The sequence below is a fragment of the Grampus griseus genome (assembly GCF_964374135.1).
Source record: "Grampus griseus genome assembly, chromosome: 5".
NCBI classification, from domain to species: Eukaryota; Metazoa; Chordata; class Mammalia; order Artiodactyla; family Delphinidae; genus Grampus; species Grampus griseus.
Window position 1 is genome coordinate 133,095,322 of NC_138998.1, and position 24,215 is coordinate 133,119,536.

Consider the following 24,215-nt stretch of genomic DNA (forward strand, 5'->3'; position numbering starts at 1 on the left):
GGCACACTAGTTAATTTCAATTTTTTGTGAGCACACTCTTGGTTCTCTTTTTTTCCTCACACAACATTTAGCTCTGTTCATCTCTCTCACTTCCCAGCTCCTTTGGGCTCGGTTAACTCTCATCCTCTCACTGACATAATAGCCCTCAGAGTGGCCTTAACCAGATGAAAGTCAAGATCACTAATTTACCAACAAGATTTAATGAAACCTTCAGCAAACCATAAGCACTTTGCCAATGCCCTTAGGAAGCAGTCCTCACAGCATCTCTGTGAGGTCATTGTTGGAGTATCTTTGGCTGCAGTGGTCCAGAATCAAACCCAACAGAATTGGTAAAGATCATGCCCACAGCACGGCCCTGCTGTTAGAGGAATCGCACTTCAGAAAATTGACCAAGATAGTAGTTTTCCCATCTTTGTACTTTGTTAGTTAGTGTTCTCCATTTGCTTGGGTTCATCCTTTCAATCCCTTTGCTAATTAAATCACTGAAGAGTATATACTTGTAAGAATAGACACCATCAGTGGACTGCAAACAAAACTCCTTTCTGTAATTGATGATAAACCATTTCAGAGAAGACCAGGCTGAGTCTAGAGGGTTCAGATAACTGTAAGCGGAAGGCAGAGAGAGTAGTTCATGGCCATAGGACTTGGCCACCTGTGGACAACATGTGATGTTCGTTAAGTTAAGGACTGATGGGACATGGACCTGGGCCTCGGATTCTGTGTCTTCCTTTGGCTTCATCTCATCCTGCTGCCTTCTGTCTTTGACCACAATGGTGCACTTCCCGTAGGTCTTCTTTGCCACATCACAGAACTCAGAGAAGAGGCTGTCTTCTTGTTTGATGCATAACTCATCCCTTAGGAACATCCGATATTTCCAAGGCATCCATCCTTGACTACCACCAGCATGCACAATACACCAAGTTGGAGTTGGCATGGAATAGCCATCACTAAAATCTTCCCCTGTTACAAGACTCTCAGGGATATAAGTTTCCCCCAAATATACAGTTGTAAACCCATCATATTGCAGTGTTCTCAGGGTTTTCAAATATTGGAGACATTGCTTCCTCTTCATGCTGTTGAATAGATTTCTGATAATAATGTTTCTTAAAAGAGGTTTTGCAAAGTGAGGCATGGTAGCTCTTCAAGTGTTTTTCAAAGCTTGAGTGTCTCCATCTGCAGTGATCTGGCAAGAGTGGGATGATGACCTCATAAAGGGCTTTCTTACAGCTGAGCTGGTCCCATAGATACACTTGAGATTTCAAAGCATCATGAAACACACACTCAGAACAATTCCTTTCTGGCTTGTATGACGTGGGAATGGGAATGGCAAGCCATCCAAGATGTTACTTTGACATTGCATCTGTAGTAGGTCTGGAGAGAGATTGGCAATTGTATTAGTTTGCTAAGGCTGCCGTAACAAAAGAGTAGAAATTTATTTTTTCACAGTTCTGGAGGCTAGAAGCCCAAGATCAAGGTGTCAGCAGGTCTGGTTTCACCTGAGACCTTTCTCCTTGGCTTGCAGATGGCCACCTTCCCCCTATGTCCTTATTTGGCCTTTCCTCTGTGTGCCCACGTGTCTCTGTCCTAACCTCTCCTTATAAGGACACCAGTCCTGTGGGATTAAGGCCCACCCATATGACCTCATTTTACCTTAATCACCTCTTTAGAGACCCCATCTCCAAATATAGTCACATTCTGAGGTCCTGGGGGTCAGGGCTTCAACATGAGATTTGGGGGAGACAAAATTCAGCCCCTAAAGCAACCTTTTAACAGTGATGAGCCAAGTTCCTCACTCATTTCCATTTAGGTCATGAGGATGAAGTGTAATATATTTGTTCATTCAACCATTCTGAGCACCTACTATACACCAGGCATTGTGCCAGGCCCCAAGGGTACCAGTCATGATGTGTCCGGTGGGGCCTAGACACATATATGGTTTATGTCTGTGTACACATGGACTTTGTGCCTGCTGCCTGTCCACTTTCACAATCAAGAGTGGTTTTTCCAGGTGGCAGAAAAGGTATGGCGAACAGTGAAAGAAAGTCAGCCTGCATACCTGTCTTTCACTGGGGCTGCCAATTCTTGAGCTAATTCAATACCCCGTCTACAAAGGACTTTAGTTTTATATACTCAAGGCAAAATGACAGTTTACTTCAAACTCTAGCAGCCTCTTTAATTTCCTTTGTATTTTCTTGTCTCCTTAAAGATCTTTCATAAATGTGAATAATGGGTTCCCTCCAATGAAGATGTGGACAAACTGATTTATTGGGTCCTTTTCTCTACTGTTGAATGGATGAAGATTTTCTTGCCACAAAGTTTTCTTGGGACTCAAGTTTAGGCAATGCCAGACAGTAAGACTAACCTAGCATAGTAAAGTTAACATGAAGCCTGTGCTCTCCAAGCAACTTTCTCAGAGGCTAGAATCAGTGGGTCTGGGTTGATAACTGTGGCCATTTTCTCTTAGAATTTTTCTTCTGGTGGCAGGAACCATTTTCAGACCAAATTTGGTATGGATGCTAAATATGTAGAAGTGTGGCTCCTTGGTTGAAGTGGTAATGGTGGTCCTAGAGCCCCCCCCGTTCAGACACCCCTTTCTGCCTCCTCTCCCACAGGCCCCTGTGGCCTGGAGCGATGTGAAAACATTATATAATACAATGAAGTCAATTCCAAGACACAATTCTTTGCTTCTCTCTCATCCAATCTTCAGTTATGTATGGATATGAGAAACATGCTCAGAAGTGTAGAAGAAAATGTATAATGTTACCTTTGTGTAAATATATGTGTGTGTATAAATGATAAAGGATATACATACTTGCTTGCATTTTCAAATATAAACAACAGAAGAATAAACCTAACACTAATTAAAAATGCTTGCCTATAGGAGAAGGGATAGAACAGGAGGGAGGAAAAAAAGTGAGAAATCTTTTCTGAATGTATCTTGTTTTATAGTTTTGACTAGAAAATGTAAACATTTCACATTTTTTAAAAAAAACAAGAGTAAAAAAAGAAAACTAAAACACAATGATCTCTAAAATATGCAAGAAAATGGAAACTAATGAACCTCACTGCTTATCGTGTCAGAAACCAAAACAAACAAACAAACTCAGTAGCAATGTATACTCTACCCTCCAGATTATGGTCTCTCAATATTATTTCCTACAGAAGGAATCAGGGGTCCTTTGCTTGTAGGTCTGGGGAAGGAAATGTGCAAGATGAGCTTGGGACATCTTGTCCAGCCTGACAGAAAGGAAGCCAACAAAGACCACAAGCATCCACCCTCACTGGCCCAGGGAGAGGCCAAGCCTGCATCCGGGCAGGACCAAGAAGTAGCCTGCCAGGCAGTAAAGTGGGTGGGGTCTGGACTCAAGCAAAGCATTGCACCATGGGCGGCCAGAGGAACTCAGAGAACCCTTCCCTTCACTCCTTCCCCTGATGCTATGCCTTGTGGCTTTCCCCTTCTTGACTTCAGGTTCTGTTGGGAGATACTAAGGACTTGGGAGAAAGAACAAAGCTTCACCTGGGTCACGTCCCACTTTGGAGAATGTGCAGGGTGGCAGAAGGACCACCAGGAGGCAGTAGGTATATGTCTCCTTGATGACTTATAAGGCAACACCTTTTAAGTACCTCCCAGGACTCAAGATAGAACCTTGCTTTTCCAGAAGCCTCACACCCCACACCCCTTCCCAGTCACAACCTTCTCCCTTGGCCCTAAGAGTCACTACTATCTGCTTTTCTAGAAAACACTTCTGTACTTCTTTCTTCTCCACTGCCTGGGTAACGGATATTCTAAGGTAGAATGCTGTCACATGCTTAATTCATTGAAATTCATTTTGTATAATTGGGAGATCAAGTTTGTTCGGTTCAAAGACGGAGAGTAACAGAAATCTTAACTCAGTGTGTAAGTATTAGTGTGGTTCTGTTGGCACACCTGCCACAAATTGTGCTTGTCACCAAAAAGGGGGAATGTTTGGAAACTGGTTTCACCAACCGTAACCTCCCCCCACCAAATCCCATAAACTAAAAGAGTTGCCGCACATATACACAGATGTGTGTTTACATGTGCTACTTCAAGTCTTATTGCACAAACTTGGTTGTTCAGGAAACATTATGCTAATTTTATTTTTGAATTTAATTTTTTTTTTATACAGCAGGTTCTTATTAGTTATCTATTTTATATGTCAATCCCAATCTCCCAATTCATCCCACCACCACCCCCTGCCACTTTGCCCCCTTGGTGTCCGTACGTTTGTGCTCTACATCTGTGTCTCTATTTCTGCCCTGCAAACTGGTTCATCTGTACCATTTTTCTAGGTTCCATATATATGCGTTAATATACGATATCTGTTTTTCTTCCTGACTTTCATCACTCTGTAAGACAGTCTCTTACTGATATAAATCAGTCACACTGGACTTGGGCATTGTAGAGGCTCCTTACCCCACCCTCAAGGCCAGAGTGTTGGCAGGATGCTGAGGCCACCTCTCCCCGCTGCTCACTGTGGGCACATGCGGATGTGCCTGCGTCCAACCCTGTGGTCCCGGCACCTAGGCACTGCAGTCCTGTTGGGGCTAACAACCTCAAGGCTAGGATCCGGCCCACTGAGGTGTGTGCCCAAGGCCACTGCCCCAGGAGACCCAGCCAACTCCAGGGGGACCAAGAGTGAATAGGCTGAGGACCCCGCAGTTCCCCCAACCCAAGAGCCTCTGTCTGGCCCCAGGCTTGGGTACAGCTCTGCCCCCATTCTCTCCTCTAGGCAACCCTGTCCTCCTCTACCTTCTGCAGGACAAGTAGCACCATCTCAGCTACAGGGGAAGAGGGCCTGCCCTCAGGCTTTTGCCCTGGCATCCTGAATCTCCTCCAGGGCAACGAGCACAGAGCCCAGCACCCCCTACAAAGGGCAGGGCAGGAAGGAAAGACTGCTGGGAAGAAATCCAAATTCACTGCTCAGCAGACGATCCACCACTGAGTGTGTGTGTGTGTGTGTGTGTGTGTGTGTGTGTGTGTGTACACGTGGGTATCGGACTTTTCATTGTCCCACAACCCACTGTTGGAGTGTCACCCCCAATGAGACATGTCTGTCCAGTGAGGTCACAAAGCCCCTGCTCTGTCGGTGAGTGGGGGAGATGATATTGTTCTAGAGCACTTAGTGCCGGAAACAGCCCTGGTCCCTCAACATGAAGCATCTTGGTTAATCCTCGTGGCGACCCATGGAGCTGGAATGATTATCACCCTGCTTGGGAGACAAGTCGCTTGGGAAGAGAGGACAAAAGTGCCCCTTCTCCTCTCTTTGCCAACCAGGAGAAGAACCCCTAGTCACCTTTTTTCCACACACACAAAAAAAAATTCTTAAAAAAAAAATCCTTCTAATATACTTTCTAGAGCTAAGGATAGTTGACCAGAAATAAGGGGGGGACTTCTCACACGCCTTGACCCTCCTCACAGCTGCTTTTCGTCACACGTAGGATGAGAGAATTGGACCAGACAAGGGAGGAGTTTCATTCACCCCAAAATGTGATCTTTCTCTTTCTTGTGAAACAAAAAAGATGCATGTGAGTATGGATGTAAGAGTGTGTGTGTGCAGAGTGTGTATACATGTGTGGAAGTATGTGTGTGTGTGTGAGGTGTATATATGGGGTAGATTTACACATGTGAGTGTGTATGTGTGTGTGCACATTCGTGAGTGTGTGTATGTGTGTGGGATGCTGTGCATGTGTGTTGTGTGCAGATGTGTGTGTCTGCGTGTGAGTGTGTGTGGATGGTGTCATGTGTGTGAATTTTGAACCCGTGGGCCACATCATCCCCAGCTCCCTGCCGCTGGGAAGGAGATGGAACCATCAGGGTAATCACCAAATTCTCTTCAACCTTCCTCAGCTCGCTTCTTGCCTCGTTTAATGGAGGCAATTCTCCCACCCCCAGCTTCTCCTCCCGCCTTCACCTGGAAGACAATAACCAGCCCTCAGGGCTTCAGCTGCTTCCTGACACTGCTTGGAACAGCACTGAGGAACTGTCAGAGGAGCTTTGCTTATACCTGGGCCCCGAGCTCAGGGGTTCTGATGGAATCCGTCTGGGGTGAGGCCCAGGCATCATCAAGTTTTTTACAGACTTCTATGTGATTCTAAGGTGAGGCCAAGCTGAAACCCCCTTTTGAGAGCAAGTCCTGATCAGAGCCTGGTGGGGACCTATGGGTGTAGAGCTGGCAGGGACCCCAGAGTTAGTTTGAAAGGGAACAGAACAATTTTTTTTCCTATAGACTTCTTTTTAATGTAGAAAAGTTTGAGTTTTATATGAATGAAAAGGATAGAATGTAGGGAATGGGACTGACCTTTCCTCAGTCCTGCGGAGACCTGAGGAACCTCTGTGGAACAAGGAGTCTTAGTCCCTTTGTGCTGCTGTAACAAGTTACCACAGATGGGGCTTAAAAATAACAGACATTTATCTCTCACAGCTCTGGGGGCTGGGAAGTCCAAGATCAAGGTGCCTGTAGACCCAGTAGATACAGTGTCTGGTGAGGGCCCACTCCCTGGGCCCTCAGACAGTCATTTACGCAGGGTTTCCTCACATGAAGAGGGCAGAAATTGGAGGAGGCAAGCCCTCAGGTCACTTCTCCTAAGGGCACTAACCCCATCATGGGGCCCCACCCTTATGATCTCATTACCTCCCAATACATCACATTGGAGGTTAGGATTTCAACATATGAACTTTGCAGGGGACACGAACATTCAGTCCTTAGCACATGGTTTGAGAACTTGGGATCTGGTTCAATTCTGTAGTAGCCATTGGTATTCTTCCTGGATTGTTTGGCTCTGGCCTTCCAGGCACAGGGTAGGATGGCACTTCCCCACCCCCTTGTGGTTGGGAGGACCATGGGCTACTTTAACCCGTGAGTGGTAGGCAGGTGTGATGTGCGTCTCTTCCAGGCTGGAGCATTTAACCATCCATGTGAGACTCTCTGGATTTCTTCCCTTCAACACCAAGACCAGAGATGTTTCAAACAGTGGCTGCTCCAGAAACCTGAGTCTCAGAGCAAGGACAGTAATGACACAGAGCAGAGCCCCAGCCAACCCACCGTGTGCAGGGGGCATGAGAGAGAAATGAACCTAGCCCAAACCAGTAGCCTTCTCATTCCTCACCTTGGATGAAAATAAAGGTATATTTTGGACAAATAATTCACAGAAATATCACATGGACCTAGCTTTGAACTTCTTGCCCACTGTTTGACAATATACAGGTTTCTTAGCCTCTCTGCACCTCAATTCCCGGATAGCACACACCTCGTGGTGTTTATAAAGGGATCACCCAGCTAGTGTACATCAAGGCACCCAGCGTTTGGTAGTGTTCATTAAATGTTAGTTTTCTTCTCTTCCTACGGCAGCTTTAATGGACACGTTTGCCTCCCTGCTTCCATTTTCCCGACCACCCCCCCACCCCGCTCCCCAACAGTGCCCTGAGTTCGGTTCCAGTGTTCACCTGTCTCCCATGAAGCTCAGGTTCTTTTGGAGGAAGACATGTCAACTCCTGCGCCAAGCTTAAGCCAATCAGCACATCCCACTCCCCCAGCCACTGTGTGGTTCAGGGAGTGCTCGTGACATAAGCAGCCCCCAGTAAGTCTTGGGGCTCTTGCTAGGACTTCTGGGCCCTCAGGACCTGAGAGGGGCCAAACCTTACTTCTCTCATCTCTCTTTCCCCAGGAGGAGATCTGTCCTCTGTCCTTCATGCAAAGAGCCTCGCTGACACTTGTTCAGACACATCTGAACCCAGCAGGGGACCTGATGTCCCCTGGGCTCCAGCTGGGACCCCCCCCCACTTGTTTGTTTTCTGCTAATTAAACTTCCTAATATAACTTGTGCTAAGTGGGTTTACAAGGCAGGGGGTGTGGGGTAAAGGGCCCTGCCAGGCCTAGAGAAAGGGCCCTGCCAGGCCTCCCAGGCCTCTGCACTTCCTGATGATAAAGAGACAAATGCATTAAAGTTCTTGTCTGGGATTGGTGGCAGCTAAGGGCAGAAGGCATGAGGCAATCAGGGTTTCAAACAACCCAGGAGGAATACGACTCGGGGGCAGACAGCTCAGCATCTCCCCAGCAAATAATAATTACAATAACAATACTCTCCAAAGAACTTCAGGACTTGTGCACACACGAGAGCAACACAGAAATCCATGTCATGGAAATGATGTGGCTTAATTTGACATTTACGACTTTTATTGGAGGCTCATCAACTTGTTGGTTTCACTTCATTAAATTTTCCAGTGTGTCAAATTATATTGCTAATGCTGATGGTGGATGACATAAATTTCTTTTTCTGCTCTGATCTGAGGTTTATTGATCAATTTTGCAGTTCTGTTGTAACACATTGTCTCCAGTCACCCACACTTTATACACACTTCTTTTACGAAGAGTGCATGACCTGTGTCTTTCTTCCTATAAGGACGCTAATCCCATGGTAGGGGCCCCACCCTCATGACCTTATCTAAACCTAATCACCTTCCAAAGGCCCTATTTCCTAATACCATCACATTGGGGATTAGGGCTGCAACATATGAATTTGGGGGTGGGAGCACAAACTTTCAGTCCATAGCACACTACCAATGGCCTAACTCCCCCACTGGCTGTCCACTAGCCTGTGCTGGCCTCTGTCCTGGGCAGTTGTTTTCTGCAGCCTTCCCATCGTGGTGCAGTGCACAACAGACTATGTGGTACCCTGCCTGTGAGTGGGCTCCCTATACCCCAATTCTCTTTATGCACCCATTCATCAGCCTTGGTTCTGCTGGGCCAGGGAAATTGTTAACTGCTGCCCAGAGACTGTGGCCCAGGCAACCATGTGAACCTCTCCACCACCCAGTGGCTGCAGCCATACCTTCTCCAACGAGGTCTGCACCTCAGCCTTAGGGAGGGGACCCCCTTCCAAGTTTGTCCTTCCCTGGGCACTCTCCCTCAGACCCTGGATATGCTTTAGAGTTCTCTTTACATCTTCATAGTTTCTTCCCTATTGTCATTTAATAATTCTTTATATGAAACTTCCTCTGTTCAAATGACTGCATGGTTTTTCTCTAGCTTCATTGGTGGGTGTTAGCATAGAGGCAGCATAGGACCTGGGGATGCAGAGAATGGGTAACAGGCACATGAGATAATACATGTAGAACATTTAGCAACTGGTACACACCAAGTCCTTTTATTTTAGCTGTTATTATTTTTAAATGAATATTGCTATTTTTGGGGGCACACCTGTAGGAGACTGGGCAAGGGGAGAAGGCTTTCTGGAGGAGAGGATATCTGAGCTGGCTTGAAGACAGACTAGTGAGTCAGACCTATGGGTGGAAAGGGAGCCATCAGGGCCAAAACCAGGAACTGACCCACCTCCCATGGTTGTTATAAGGACTGAAATGAGATAGAAAGATAAGTGTACTTTGTAAACATAGAGAGAGATTATAAACAGTAATAATCCAACTCCCTTTGCTTGCTGGAAGCAGACCTTAAGGACAACCAGTCCCCTGTGCAAATTCCATGCTCATTATATTTTGCCTGAGGACTGGACATTTCCACCAGGAGAAAGTGCCTAGAGAAAATTGTTAGTACCTACTGTCCCAAATGGAATAGCACCCATTGTAAATAACTAAGTTGACACACTTGCAACATTCACTCGTTCAGCAAATACTTATTGTGTGTTTGCAAGGAGTGAGTGATGTCAAAATTAATAAGATGTTGTCCTTATTTTTAAAATCATATTCTCATGCGTCGGTGGGGGACACAGACTGCAGACCAGTATTTGTAGTCTTATGTGATAAGTGCTCTAATAGATGGACCAAGTTTTCAGGTGCCCCCCTCAAGCACTCACCCCACCCTCCCTCTTCCCCATACCCACTCTACAGGGATTTGGTTAAATTTGGTACCAGCTTCTCCATGACTTTCGTTACTTCTTGATAGTTTAGCTAAAACTAAACTGGAACTAAAGCGTTCCTGTCCCCAGCATCCCATGTCCACCTGCTGCTTCAACTCTACCTGCCACAGACTTGACACATCACCCCGTCCCTTCACGGTCTCCCAGACCACTCACTTCAAGCGTTTGTTTCATGAGTTTCCTAACATTGTAGATCAGAGCTGGTGGGACTGGTGGTGGGCGAGTCATTGGAGACATTTCTCAGTGTGTTCTGCCATCAAGCTAGGTCCCTTAATCACCCTTCCGTCTTTTCCTCCCTCCACCTCTCTTGAGAAGCAAATTCTTCTCCTGGTCTCCTGAAGAATAGTTTCACCCATATTCAGCAGCCTCTGGGGTCTCACTTCCTGTACCAAATACTTGGTAAACAAATGCAGTTCTCATCCTTGGAGAAATTCTGTGAAATAAAATTTTCTCTTTGACCCATCCAAGTGTTTACCAAGTGCTATGGCAGCCCTGGAGGAGCAAACAGGTCTGCCTTAGGAGTCAAGAAAGTTCCACAGAGGGTGATATCTGAGCAACGGTTCTTTTTTTTTTTTTTTTTAACGGTTCTTTTTATTGGCATTTTCTTCCTAGACTTAGTGCCCTCAGGTCACATAAGGGAGCTCATGACCCAGCCTCAGCCAGTCAGAGCTCTCCACTCCCTGGGCCCACCCTCAGTGATTGGTCCAAGGGGTGGGCAGCTGCTATACCTGATCCAATGCAATGCTGTCCTCTGACATCTGAAACGTGAGCAGAGGCACAAAGAGACAGCATGGGAGCTGAGCCATCTTCTGGGAGGACCCTAGAGAGAAGGTTCTCCAGCTGAGGGCACTGAGCAAACTGACCTCTCTCCTTCCTGAGGCCTGGATAAGCTGCTGCCCTTTAGATTCTGTGAGCTAGCTCAGTTGCCTTCTCCCAGATCCTCCCCCCGCCACCCCCATTTTTTTTTCATGAGTTAACTAGAGTTGGTTTCAATTTTGCCAGGAGAAGAAAGTCTAACTTTAATTGAAGGGTGAGTTGACATTCTGCTCTCGTGGAAGTCTAGACAATCAGAATCAGTTCTGAGAATCAGAGCCACCTGCCACTCTACAAAAAGCTGGGTAAATACCAACAAATGTTTACCCTCTAAATTCTTGTTTAAAATCTTGTGGTAATTATATCACACCAGACAAATCATAGTGCAGCAGAGCTGATTAGACTTTTATTTAGAAGAGATGTGTTCTGATCCTCAGGAAAGCTGTGGTAACCTTGATTTGATTTGGTACAAACCCTAGTACCATCAGCCACAAATCCCAGAGGAAAACATTCTTGGAGACAGTGAACCAAACCCATTCTACATTGATTTTAATTTTAATTTTTTTAATTTTTGGCTGGGTTAGGTCTTTGTTGGTGCACACAGGCTTTCTCTAGTTGCAGCGAGTGGGAGCTACTCTTCGTTGCAGTGTGCGGGCTTCTCATTGCAGTGGCTTCTCTTGTTGCGGAGCATGGGATCTAGCCATGTGGGCTTCAGTAGTGTGGCACGTGGGCTCAATAGTTGTGGCTCGCGGGATCTGAAGCTCAGGCTCAGTAGTTGTGGCACACGGGCTTAGTTGCTCCACAGCATGTGGGATCTTCCAGGACCAGGGATCGAACCCGTGTCCCCCTGCATTGGCAGGTGGATTCTTAACCACTGCACCACCAGGGAATTTCCTCTACGCTGATTTTAACTAATTCCCATTTAAGAGGAAGGCCTTCATCTGTCCTGATCTGCTAATCTTGGAGAAAACTTACTATAGGACAAAGAAAGAAAACGTGTCTGAATCTGGGACTCAGTTTGCTCTGTTCTTGTCTCCACCAGGGTTGATGAAACATGCAAATCTCTTCCGCAGTCACTGACTTGAACACACACTGTGGTGCTGGAACCTCTCCCTCCTAGTCCAGCTATGTAGGTTTTGCCCAGACAGTGATTAATTGCTGTGAGCCTAAACATTTTAGATTTAAGGGATTTTGCACAAAATATTCTTAATACCTGAAGTTCTTTCCCACCAGTCTAGCTTATAATGGAGCCTACACGGATCTAATTCCCACCCAAGAACACATCTCCCTGGCAAACTCTCGGCCCAGCTCCCCAGAAAGTGGGTAAAGTTGGATCAAGCAGGGAAAATGTCCTCGGATCCCATGTAACTAACTGTGTCTGGGTGTCAGTGGGAAGACAGTGGCTTTTGCTTCTTAGGAAATACCTTTGGAACCAGTCCTGACCTCATATCTAACATGGCAAGCCCTCTAAGGAGTTTCCACAATCAGAGTCAGGGGTTAGGGATTAAATGGAACAAAATCTCACTGAATGCTCTTTGAGAGGTCAAGTTACGAGAAATCTTGCAAGTGACTATTGAGCTGACATAAGCTTACCAAATCTGTGTTTTTCCTATAAACACAAAATCCTATAAAAATCTTTGTGAAAGAAATGATCCCACCTTACCACATCACATTGCCTTTTTTTTTTTTTTATCAAATTCCACTCCAAGGCCCACTTCCTCCAGGAAATTATTTCTCCAGTGGTATCATTGAGGATATTTTTGGTTGAGGGGGACAGAAAGCCTACCTCCAAAGGACTTACTAAAGGGAATTTACTGGCCCATAAACTAAAACATTCCGGTGGGAAATTAAGTCTTTGGGCACAGTCTGATCAGGACTCTAGCCTCTGTAATTTTCTCAGTTCTCCTCTTTATGTTGGCTTTTGCCCTCAAACTGGCTTTTCTCATGGTGAAAAAATGGCTCCAGCAATTCCAGACTCAGATCTGTGTTTAACACCATCCAGCACAAGAGAGGGCATCTGTGTTCCAGAAGTCCCCATGGAAGTCCTTCCTGTCACTCTAAGGCTTACTTAGGTCATGGGTCCAGCTTGGCCCCAGTCAGTGAAGCTGGAGATAGGATGCACTGATTAGATTAACCTAGGTCTCTTATTTCAGCCTTGCACTGGGAGTAGTTTCAGCTTTCTTAGAGCCATATGGATTCCCAAATGCAAATTAGGGGGTGTTGGATTAAGGAAGAGAAAAATGCATAATGAGGAAGCAACCAACAAGAAAGTGTGTATTTTGTCTTCAAATTCATTTAAGTTCTGACGTTTTGCTCCCATTTTAGTGCATTCTGCATTCCCATTCACTGTGGATTACATTTTTATCTATCTTTGTGTCTGCTGTTTTATGCTGCCCTGTAAGCATCTCAAATATATGGATGAAGCCCAGCCCTAACTGTATAAACACTTTTGCTGGAGAGCCTGTGAGATGATGATGTGGAAAATATGAAAAAAAGAAAAATAGTTGGAAGTCTATCTCATCCTCTCAAAAAAAAAAAAAAAAAGCTTGGCATTTAATTCTAACCTTTATTAAATCATTGGGGCTAGTTGCTGACCACTGTCTGAAGACAGGGAAATACATTTTATTTGTAGTCCAGGGGACCCCTCCAAAAGCGAAACTAGATAAACTTCACAGAAGTTGGTATAAAATATATTTTTCTCTTTGCCTACTGAAAGCCACTTGTAGAAATTCAGTTAATCACAATCTCTCTAAATTAATCAGTCTGTTAGGCAAGATCCTATTTCTCTCTCTTTTTTTTTTTTACACACATACAAACACACCACATCCTTTTTTTTTTTGGCTGCGTTGGGTCTTCATTGCTGCACGCAGGCTTTTTCTAGTTGGGGCGAGCCGGGGCTACTCTTAGTTGCTGTGTGCGGGCTTCTCATTGCACTGGCTTCTCTTGTTGTGGAGCGTGGGCTCTAGGTGTGCGGGCTTCAGTAGTCATAGCACATGGGCTCTAGGGCACAGGCTCAGTAGTTGTGGCGCACGGTCTTAGTTGCTCCGCGGCATGTGGGATCTTCCCAGACCAGGGCTCGAACCCATGTCCCCTGAATTGGCAGGCGGATTCTTAACCACTGCACCACCAGGGAAGCCCAAGATCTTATTTCTTTTTGAAGCAGAGACAAGAATATAAGTAACAGATATTTGTAAAACATTTGAATGAATCGTTTGATGTCTAAGGTAACAAAATCTAAAAGTGACTGTTTTGTCTACATATACAACTTGAATTTCATGGACTTGATTCAGAGCACAGGACATCAACTGTTATGCAGATGGGTTCTCCTGTAGAATAAGGTAATACAACCATTACTTATAGCTATTACCAGTAGACTAGTCATTTCCTGATCCACAATAGCATCACCACCACGACCATCAACATCAACCACCACCACCAACATCAACCACCACCACCATCAAAATCAACCAACACCACCAACATCAACATCAACCACCACCACCACCACCATTAGCATCAACCACCACCAACACCATCAACATCAACCACCACCACCATCAACATCAACTAACACCACCAACATCAACCACCACCATCAACATCAACATCAACCACCACCACCACCATCAATATCAAATAACACCAACACCATCAACATCAACCACCACCACCATAAACATCAACCACCATCAACATCAACCACCACCACCATCAACATCAACCAATATCAACAACATCAACATCAACCATCAAACACCAACACCACCATCATCAACACCAGCCATCAACCATTATCACCACCACCACAACAGGGCTTATATTTACATATTTATTTTACTTTCCAAAATACATTCATATGCATGATCTCATTAGCTCTTATCTACTTTGTAAGGTTGGCAGAAAACTGGCATCACTATCCTCACTTTATCTGTAAGGAAACTAAGGTCCAGAGGGGTGAAGTGATGTGTGCAAGGACAACAAAGTGGTCAATAGTCAAACTCAGACTAGAGTCTGGTTCTTCTGACTGCAAAACTAATGCTTTTTTTCAATGGTCCACACCCTCTCAATGAAAATGAAGAACTTCTGAAAATGAAGATGTTGATACTGACAACTTTGGTTCGATATTCCAGAGTTTTTAGAACGAATGGCCCTCTGGGACCATATATCCCAACCCTCACATGTTCCAGATGAGCCACTAGCCACTCAAAGTTCATGTGACCCTCTAGAAGTTGAATTTTCATCCAAAGGATTTGACTCCAAATTCAGCCTTCTTTCCATGACAAGAGGCCACCTTCACATATACACCAAGAGTTTCCCAGATTACTCTAAGAACATTGGATGTCCCATGCCCTTTCCTGGAGCACAAGCTTTTCCAGTGAAGGTTGAGTTGGGCTGGAAGCCACTACCCCTGCTCATCTCAAAGCACCAGAAAGCCTGAGAAGGAAACAGGATGCTGGCTTTTGGTCACACCCCCATCCACCAGTGGCTCAGTGATGCTATTCCAGCCCGACTCAAGGGCTCGACCCCTCTCTCAAGGTTCCATTTAAATCCAAAGGTGCTCCCCAAAGCAAGAAGTTTGGGCCTTTTCTACGGAGGCCTGCTTGCCTAGACTTTCAAGGGATTCCTTGGATTTCGGTGTGGGGCTGCTGTTTCCACACATTATCCCCAGGCTGGCCTGGTTGGGCTGCAGGACAGCTCCGTTGCTAACGGGCAGTGAAGAGCATTTGGCTGCCTTGCTCTGGAGCCCTTTCTTCTTGAGTTCAGAGGTCAAGTTTGAGTGATAAATATCTTCCAAGGATTTATCGTTCTTTCTGAGGATGTTGCTGGCCAGTCGGAAGAGGAAAATCACTCCGTAGATGCCAATGATGATGAGGATATACCAGGCGGCACTGGTCCCGTCTGGAAGCTTCAGGGCCCTGGTGGAGTTGGTGCTGTTCCTTCCCTCCAAATGGTCCCTCAGCAGGTGCCCCAGGACAGGGCTGGCCTGGGTCTGGTTGGGGGCTCCCTGATCCCCTGAGAAACAGAGAGGTCCAGATGAGACCCAGCATTCTGGGCTAAAGTTTGCCTGGCCAAGCCAATAGCAGTGTCTTTACATCGGTGGGAAAATGGGACTGCTGAAAGAGGCTTTCTCTGTTCAATGGGCAGAAGCCTAACAACATACGTGTCAATATATTCCTTTTAGACAAGAGAAAATCACACAAAAGTTTAATAACATGTATACATGGGGGAGACCCAGGAAAACTGAGTAACTCCCATGTCAATATATTTTTAACAATCAAGAGAGTTCAAAACACCAAATTCTTGAATAGGAAATGCATCATAAAGATGTCAATTGTCCCTAAGATCATCTACAAAACTAACATAATTGCACTTAAAAGATCAGTAGGATTTCTTTGTGAAATAGACAAACTCTGCATACTGAAAAAGTTTTCCTAATTAGGAAAACACTGGAAGAGTGATGAGTGGAAATTAGTTTAGCCAGAAATTTAAACCTAGCCAGCCAGAAAAATGTTTACTATTTTTTGAATGAATGAGTGCTTTATTTGCCCACAGCCCAGGTGGGGCTTACTGGGCTTTGCAAAGGGCATGAGGGGCTCTTCAGAACCAAGTACTGCTTTCCCTAAAATGTCTCCCTATAAAACTACAATAGCTAAAACAGTGTGACATAATACATAGACAGGAAGACCAATGGAACAGAGTAACAACATCAGTAGAGTTGGAATTGGAATTTGGTAGATAACAAAGGGGTATTTCTGATCAGGAAGAAAAAGATGGATTATTCAATAAGTAGCATTAAAACAAGATAGCAGTGAGTTCACATCTCTCACCTCATGCCCCAAAACTGTCCAGATAAATCAAAGATTTTAACATTAAAAAAAGAAATACTTTAAAGTACTAGAAAATAACATGGTAGATTTTTTTCTCCCTTATCATGTCAGAGTGGGATATCCCTTTCTCAGCGAAACACAAAAATTCAGAGGTGGAAAAAAAGGAAGGAAGAAAGAGAGAAAATGCTAAATTCAACTACCTAGAAAATTTTACAGTGATTGTGTACTATAAAACCAGAAGACAAATGACAAACCAGAGAAAAATGGAAATTTATGCCACTAAACTTCTTAATAAGCTTCAGTTCTATAAGAAAAATCCAAAACCCCAGTAGAAAATATGCAAAGGATATGGGCAATTAGGTCGGAAAAAGAAATGGACCTTAAACATAAGAAAAGCTTCTCAGTATCACTCATAATAGGAGAAATGCAAATTAAAATTGCAGCAAGATAACATTTTGTTATCTATCAGGTTTGCAAACTCATGATGTCTCAGAATACACTGGATATGTCTGCAGGGTTGTCAGGACCTTGCTTAATTGCTGGTGAGAGTGTAAATTTATACAACCAATATGGAAGGCAGATTGACAAGGTCTATTGACATTACAAATGCATGTACCTTTGACATAGCAATTCTACCTGTAGGAATTTATCCTAAAAATATGCTGGAACGTGTCCAAAACAATGCATGTTTAAGATTAGTCATTGCAGCATTGCTTGTGATGACTAATGCTTAAGAACAGCCTGAATAGCATCAATTAGAAGATGGTTTAATCCATTTTGAGGCATCCATGCAGTGGAATACTATGCAGCCATAAAAAGTAACAAAGAATTTTCTTGGTACTAAATCTTAACAAATAAAAAAGTGCATAGTGATATAGCTGATACGATCCTATGTATAAAGGAGGGTATGTTATTTGCTTGAAGCTTATATACATGTAAAATATCTCTGGGAATGTGTATTTATTTTCAAAAAGAAATTAATTTAAAAATGGAAGAGTACAAGTGGGCACTTTCCTGATCTCCTTGGTGAAGTGCCCCTGGGTAAAGACACTGTGTGCCCTTCCAAGACCAGAAGATTAAGATCTTAATTGCTGTTTAACTCAAAACTGTTTTCTGTACTAGGAGAGCCAGTGAAAATGAAATGATAAAAATCAGAGAAGTAGTACTGTGAGACATTTTCCAGCTGTTTTATAGGTTCAAATTCTCATTTCTTGCTCTATGTAAACACAGATGTATCCAGACATGTCATAGGCTAAATCGCATCACCAGCTGGGTAGACCAAAGGTGCTCCATAAGTGCTTTCTATTTGATATTCACTTGTTGTTAATTCATTTTGCTAATGCAAGGCTCAGAGAGACCAGTAGTTTTATTATAGTTAATTGTCGAATGAATAATTTATTACTTTGAGATTAAGGGAGAAACCATTTAAAAATAACTGTACAACCACATGTGACACAGCCCAAATTAACAGATTTCATTATATAAAATTTGTCACTCATAAGAAACAGTACAGTGATCTGGGATTTTTTACCGCTGTTGATAGAATCGTTTGAGAACTTAAATAAGGAAAGGGAAAATGTTCCCATAATTATTGAAAAACAAATCAACCCAACAAGAACCTCACAAACTTTAATTAGGGCAGGAGAACTTGTTTAAACCTGGAACGCATGTATAAACTTATAGACCTTTCTGTGGATTGTTATAGAATGATGTAATATGTGCAAATACATATAAAATATACCCAACTAAGAACTACAGAACATTAAATTATTTGAAAGCCAGTCCATTTTCCACATGAAAGAAACTCAGTATTTTAATTATTGCGGTACATTGTTCTTTACCTTTCTTTTTAGATGTATAAGTTAGATGGTATCTTCTATATCCTATAGAAAAGACAAAGCTTTTTTCATCTGTGCTGTTTTGCACTTATAAATTAATAATGTGACATATATAAGAAATTCCAGAACTGCTCATCCTTGCGTCAGAGCAGAATACTCACGTTCCATGAGGTGGTCTTTTCCTTGACTCTTAAGAAGGCAAGTATAAGCCGCTGCCATTGAAAGAGAATAAGTTCTTTTTGCAAACGACCACAGTCCTACTGAAGTCAGGCTGCACTGAGGTTCAAGAGCAGATAGCAACGAGACACCCAAAGAATCTTAGGGCGGCACCAAGTAGAAACTGAGCAGAGAGAAACTGGACTCATTTTCTCTCCTTCAATTAATCAGAGGATCGAAGTCGATCTGTCATCTGTTGGCTCAGAAGAGAAAGCACTTCCTGGCTTTGGCTTGCTGAGGAGATCCAAAGCACAAGAGTTGTTTAAAAACATGCTGGTACCAAGGAGCCTCCAGCTCTTGCAGGTCCCATCCAGGACAGTGGTGGCCGGAAGCTCTCCGAGGCTGGCTTACAGCCTGGAGGGTTCCTGAAATTCCCTGTTCGGAACCTGTTGCAGGTGTGGCTGACTGTCAGGTGTGGCAGAGACCCGTTGTCACAGGGCCAGGAAACCCCATGGTCAAGAGTCAGTCACCAGCTTCCTCTAGGACTGTCCCGGAAGAGGAAACCCAGACAGGAAGGAGCCTGTGCAGGCAGACACAGCTGAGGGAGCTGGGTCCCCCTCAGAGATAAGTGGGCGATGGGCTCATGGGTCAGGCTGTGAGGAACGGGGCTTCTCTTTCCCACACCCCTGAATCCCAGGCCACATTGGAATCAAAGCAGATTTAACTAGAACGGGTGAGAAGAAGAGTCCGGGAGACAAGGGAATGCCGGGAGAAAAGGTCGGAAGACTTGGGCCGGTTCTGTGATGCAGCCATTGTTCTCTGAATCCTCACTAATGTGGCCCTGACCTGCCTAACTCATGAGGCTCGCTGGCTTTTAAGATGTAATTTGATCAAGTTTCCATCAATGAGGGACTAGATAAGTAAATTTTAAAATAGGCCATATGATTCAGGAATTCCACTCCTAGGTATATACCCAGGAGAAATGCAATCGAATATCTAGACAAAGACTTGTATATGAATGTTCATAGCAACATGATTCATAATAGCAAAAAAGTGGAAACTATCCAAATGTCCATCAACTGATGAACAGATAAGTAAAATGTGGTCTACCCATATAATGGAATGTTATTTGGGAATAAAAAGGAATAAAGTACTGATACATGCTACAACATAGATGAACCTTGGAAGCATTATGCTAAGTGAAAGAAGCCAGTTACAAAGGACAACATGTATGATTCTATTCATATGAAAGGTCAAGAATAGACAAGTCTATAAAGGCAGAAAGTAGATTAGTGGTTGCCTAAGGTTGGGGTAGGGGACTAAGGGGTGATAACTAAGGGATACAGGGTTTATTTGGGGAATGATTAAAGTATTCTGCAATTGATTTGGTGATATTTGTGAACATACTAAAATCCATTGAATCATAGACTTTTAGTGGGTGAATTTTTTTGTAAGAAATCTGATTATTCAAATTTATTACCGTCAAGAATTATGCAATGATGCTGTGGTTTTCTTAACAAATAGAACACAGACTGTGTACAACAGTGAACTCTATAGCACTAGTATCCACGAGGTAAAAATGAATGTCTCATTCATGGGATGTGGATTGTATTTCAATAATATAATATAGGTACACAATGGAATACTACCCGGCTATGAAACAATGAGGAAGCTATTTGTGTACTGACGTGTAAAGATCTCCAAGATGTTTTGTTAAATGGAAACAGCAAAGAAGAGAGTATGTTACCATCTATGTAATCATCCAGATCTGATTTTGCTCGTATAGGCATTGAAGAGCCCCTTAAAAGGATGCCCGAGAAAGTAAGAGCAAGAGGAACCTGTGGGGGGCGAGAACTGGGTAGATGGAGGGCAGGTGTGCGAGGGACAATGCTCACTGTGTATTCTTTATGAATATAAAGAAGTTTAACAGTGTTAAACACACCCATTCATTAAATGTAAATCTTTGTCAAAGCTCTATCTAGGCTCTTGCTGTCTCTTGCTGTGGGATGGCTGGACCCTGGTACCTCTGGCTCTGCCACAGAGACAGGGATTCCCAACAACCACCATGAGAGGTGAGAAGGGGCAGATTGGAGATCCTTCATGATAAAGGGCAAATGGGAACTTCCCTGGTGGCGCAGTGGTTAAGAATCCGCCTGCCGATGCAGGGGACACGGGTTCGAGCTCTGGTCCGGGAAGATCCCACATGCCGCGGAGCAACTAAGCCCGTGCGCCACAACTACTGAGCCTGCGCACCTAGAGCCCATGCTCTGCAACAGGAGAGGCCACCACAATGAGAAGACCGCGCACTGCAACGAAGTCCCAATGCAGCCAATAAATAAAAAAAAATTTTTAAAGGGGGGCAAATGGCAGTGAGGAGGGCTGGGAGTCAGGGCTCTAGTCCCCAATTTGTCCTTGTTGCGTAACCCTGGGCAAGTCCCCACCCTTCCTGCAGTTTCCTCCCCTGCAACTTGGAGGAGCAGCAGGGTCAGTGTCCTCTGATCCCAGGGAGACAGGGAGGAAGCCTGGGGTGTAGGGAAGAGCTGCTCCTTGTGAGGGTGTCTGAACAGGAAGGCTGCCAGCACTGGCCACCTCGGGAGAGGGAGAACACGCCTGGGCAGCTGGCGCCCAAGAGGTGCAGGCTTTGGAGCGTGTGTCATCTGTGAAGTCAGAACTTTTCGGCATTTAGTTCCACAGGATGTCAGTGTGGGTTGTTGGGAGGGATAAGCTCCAGAAAAATAGGGGAGATGTAAGGAAAGGGGGCCTTTGGTCTCATCCATACCACCACGGGAGCACTGACATTAGGAAATAGCTCTGTGCCAGGTGTTTTCCTCCTGGATTCCGCCTCTTAGAATTCCTGCAAGGCGGGACTATCATTCCCAGTTAAAGAGGGGAACGCTCTTTCAGGCTCAGAGAAGAGACTTACCCAATGTCATACAGCTTGTAGGTGCCAAAGGCCTTCTCCTTCCACACCGCGAATGTCACCTTCAAGCTGGACCCAGAGTCCCATGAATTCTCCGGACTGCTTGTCCTACAGGTTGACTTGTAGACTGTCATTGCTGAGACATATCCATGACCTTGAAACCCTCCCTGTTGGCTGAAATTAAACTGTTATGTTACAAGTCAAGGTAATAGGTACGTTACAGCTGAGGGTGACTAGAGGAGGCAGGAGGGGGGCTCTAGGGTGCTGGTCATGTCCTGTTTCAGGGCTTTGTTCAACTTGGGGCACGTCCTAGAATTGTGTTCACTTTTCTGCATGTATGTTCTACTCTATTGCAAACCTCGCCTTGCTGTTCAACATGGAAAGCCCCGATAGGGGATGGGAAAATAAAGTTGAAGGCTTACCTAGAAAAATACAAATGCTGTTTTTAAAAAGGGTTCTATATGCTGTCATGGCTGTGGCCACATGATACCATCTAAGGAAAAGTGCCCTGGGGTGGGGATGGTCAAGATTATGGTCACAGGGGCTGGGCAGCTACCTGCCTTCTTATGCAGTGTGGGTGATGCCAACTACTTGTCATTCCTGAATGCTTACATAACAGCAAAATGTACCACCATGTGGGCCAAGAATTTCCTTCCCACTTATGTATGTCTCCTCTGGCCTTCTGGTTCAGTCTAGACAAATACCAACCTCAAGGCAGTCAAGGAAAGCCACTCACCCAGTAAATAGTTGACTGAGCTGGGGCAAATATTCTCCTTCCTCTGGGAGGAAGGGCCCCAATACCCTCTGGCTCCTTTGACTTTAGAACCTGAACTCTCCCAGGGGGCCATGGCTTTTTTTTGTTACTGAAGAGCCAGTCAGCTTAGAGAATGGCTAAATTGGGAACCAAGGTGGCAGTGATATGGATTTGACATTCCAAAACAGAGAAAAAAAGAAAAGAAACAAGTGCTTTTGCATTTCATGGGGCCAGAAATGGTATTTTTTTAAATGTCAATAAATAAATGCCTATATCCACACTTGACCTTCTTTCTAAGAAGTATTTTCTGGGTGTGGGAGGAAGACCCCACCAACCAAGTCTGACACCCTGCCCTGTGAAAGGACATTAAAGCTGATGTCCAGGAGTCGTACGGCCAAGAACACAGATTCCAGGTGTTTCTGCCTTTGCAGGGGGTACAACCTCCCAGAGGACTTTTAAAAGATGTTTTTCATATTTAAAAAGTCTCTAACTTATATGTCACTCCTGCCCTTCCTTTCACCTTCAGCATCGTCTTCCAGCCCTTAGGGACATTACTCTTCTCTGCTGTCGCCAGGGAGTTACAGAGGAAAGCTCAGAGCCTTTGCAATTGGAGGACCCAGGTTCTAGTAGGGGCTTTCTCACTTATTAATTGAGGGACTGTGGTCAAGTCACTTCCCTGACCTGAACTTCTGCTGTAAACAAAGGATAATAAATTGTGATGACATGAAGGACTCCAAGGGGCAAATACAGTCACACCTCATTTCTTCTCCCAATTAATTACTTGAGCCCTTGGTTGTCTGATTCATAGGAAATTTTATATTTATTTCCCTCTTAAGGCCTCCCAGGTTGACCAGGACTCCCAGGAACTTTGTCCAGAGTAGGGTCGGAGGGCAGCCTGGCTTCCTCAGCCAAGCCCAGAGGACTAGAGTCTGAATAATCCTCTGCTGCTGTTGCCTCCAGCTGCCACATGGGGCCGCTGTTGAACACTGGCCTTGCACAGTCTGTCAGATGAGGATGAGCAAGTCTTCAAAGACTGAAGAAATGAACCCACAAGAGAAGGCGTTAGCTCTAAACACCTGCCTGTTGCTAGTTCACACCACAGAACTGACAAATAAGACTGTTCTGCTCCCTCTCTGGTCCCCTTACTTCAGTCCTGGGGAGGTCAGACACCACAGTAACAAGGCGGGAGTAAAGCAGAAGAGCAGTGGCTGGAGGAAGGAAGAAGGAAGGAAGGAAGAAGGAGGAAGGCTGCCCCCACTGTCCCCCTGCAGTTCTCCTGCCCCTGCAGCCTGAGCTGGAGACGGGGGAGCTTCAACCTGAGATTGAGCTCAGAATTTTGATTATGACATGAGACTGCATGATCTTAATTACCGAATTCAGATTCCCCAACCTGACTGTAGGGCAGGGGAGCTCAAACTCCACACTGTGTAGAGCCCACAGAGCAGAATTAAAGAAGTGGGAGCACAAAGGTGTGTTACTATTATGTCCCATGAGTCTTGTCTGTAATGATGGATCCCTTGCTCTGGGATGCAGAGCCAAATTTAAACAAGAGTTAGAAGAAAGGGAGATTTTATGGGTTCAAGCAAGCAAGAGAGAGGGTGGGATAGAGCTGGCTTACAGGGCTAATGCAGGGAGGAAGGTCCATTTCTGTCTTCCTTCTCAGCCTCTCTCCATGTATTGTGGCATGTGGTGCTCAGACTTACACCCAAATAGTTTCACCACCAGATGGGAAAGGGGGTAGTTTTCTCCCTGTTTAGCCAGGGATATCCCAGGGAATGGTTCTGATTGGCCAGACTGAGTCAGGCATCTACTGTGGGCAGTCAGAATTGGGATGGGGTCCAGTAATTAAACCAGTCTATAGCACGTGCTCAGAAAAAGACAAAAGTCACCTGTCCTAGATCACACAGACTGCATTGTAGAGTATGGGTTGAAGAGGGACAGGACTGGAGGCAGAGAAACCAGTCAGGCAGCTATGGGCTTAATCCAGGTAAGAGGTTAGTGGGAGTAATGCTGGA

The 24,215-nt window shown here is 44.8% G+C and overlaps 2 protein-coding genes across 2 annotated transcripts; both read right to left on the bottom strand.

The window, feature by feature from the left end:
* Nucleotides 1-361: 361 nt before the first annotated feature.
* On the bottom strand, nucleotides 362-1,132 carry LOC309822781 (uncharacterized protein C21orf140 homolog; the record flags this gene model as incomplete). Its single annotated transcript, XM_082654802.1, has 1 exon — nucleotides 362-1,132. One exon carries the CDS (start codon nucleotides 1,130-1,132, stop codon nucleotides 362-364), a length of 771 nt encoding a protein of 256 aa, XP_082510928.1.
* A 14,185-nt stretch (nucleotides 1,133-15,317) lies between these two features.
* Nucleotides 15,318-21,580, bottom strand: SMIM34 (small integral membrane protein 34; the record flags this gene model as incomplete). The annotated part of the gene is given in 4 exon segments (XM_082655354.1): nucleotides 15,318-15,346; nucleotides 15,349-15,717; nucleotides 20,274-20,326; nucleotides 21,450-21,580. Coding segments are annotated over 4 exon segments (582 nt in total).
* Between the last annotated feature and the right edge of the window lie 2,635 nt (nucleotides 21,581-24,215).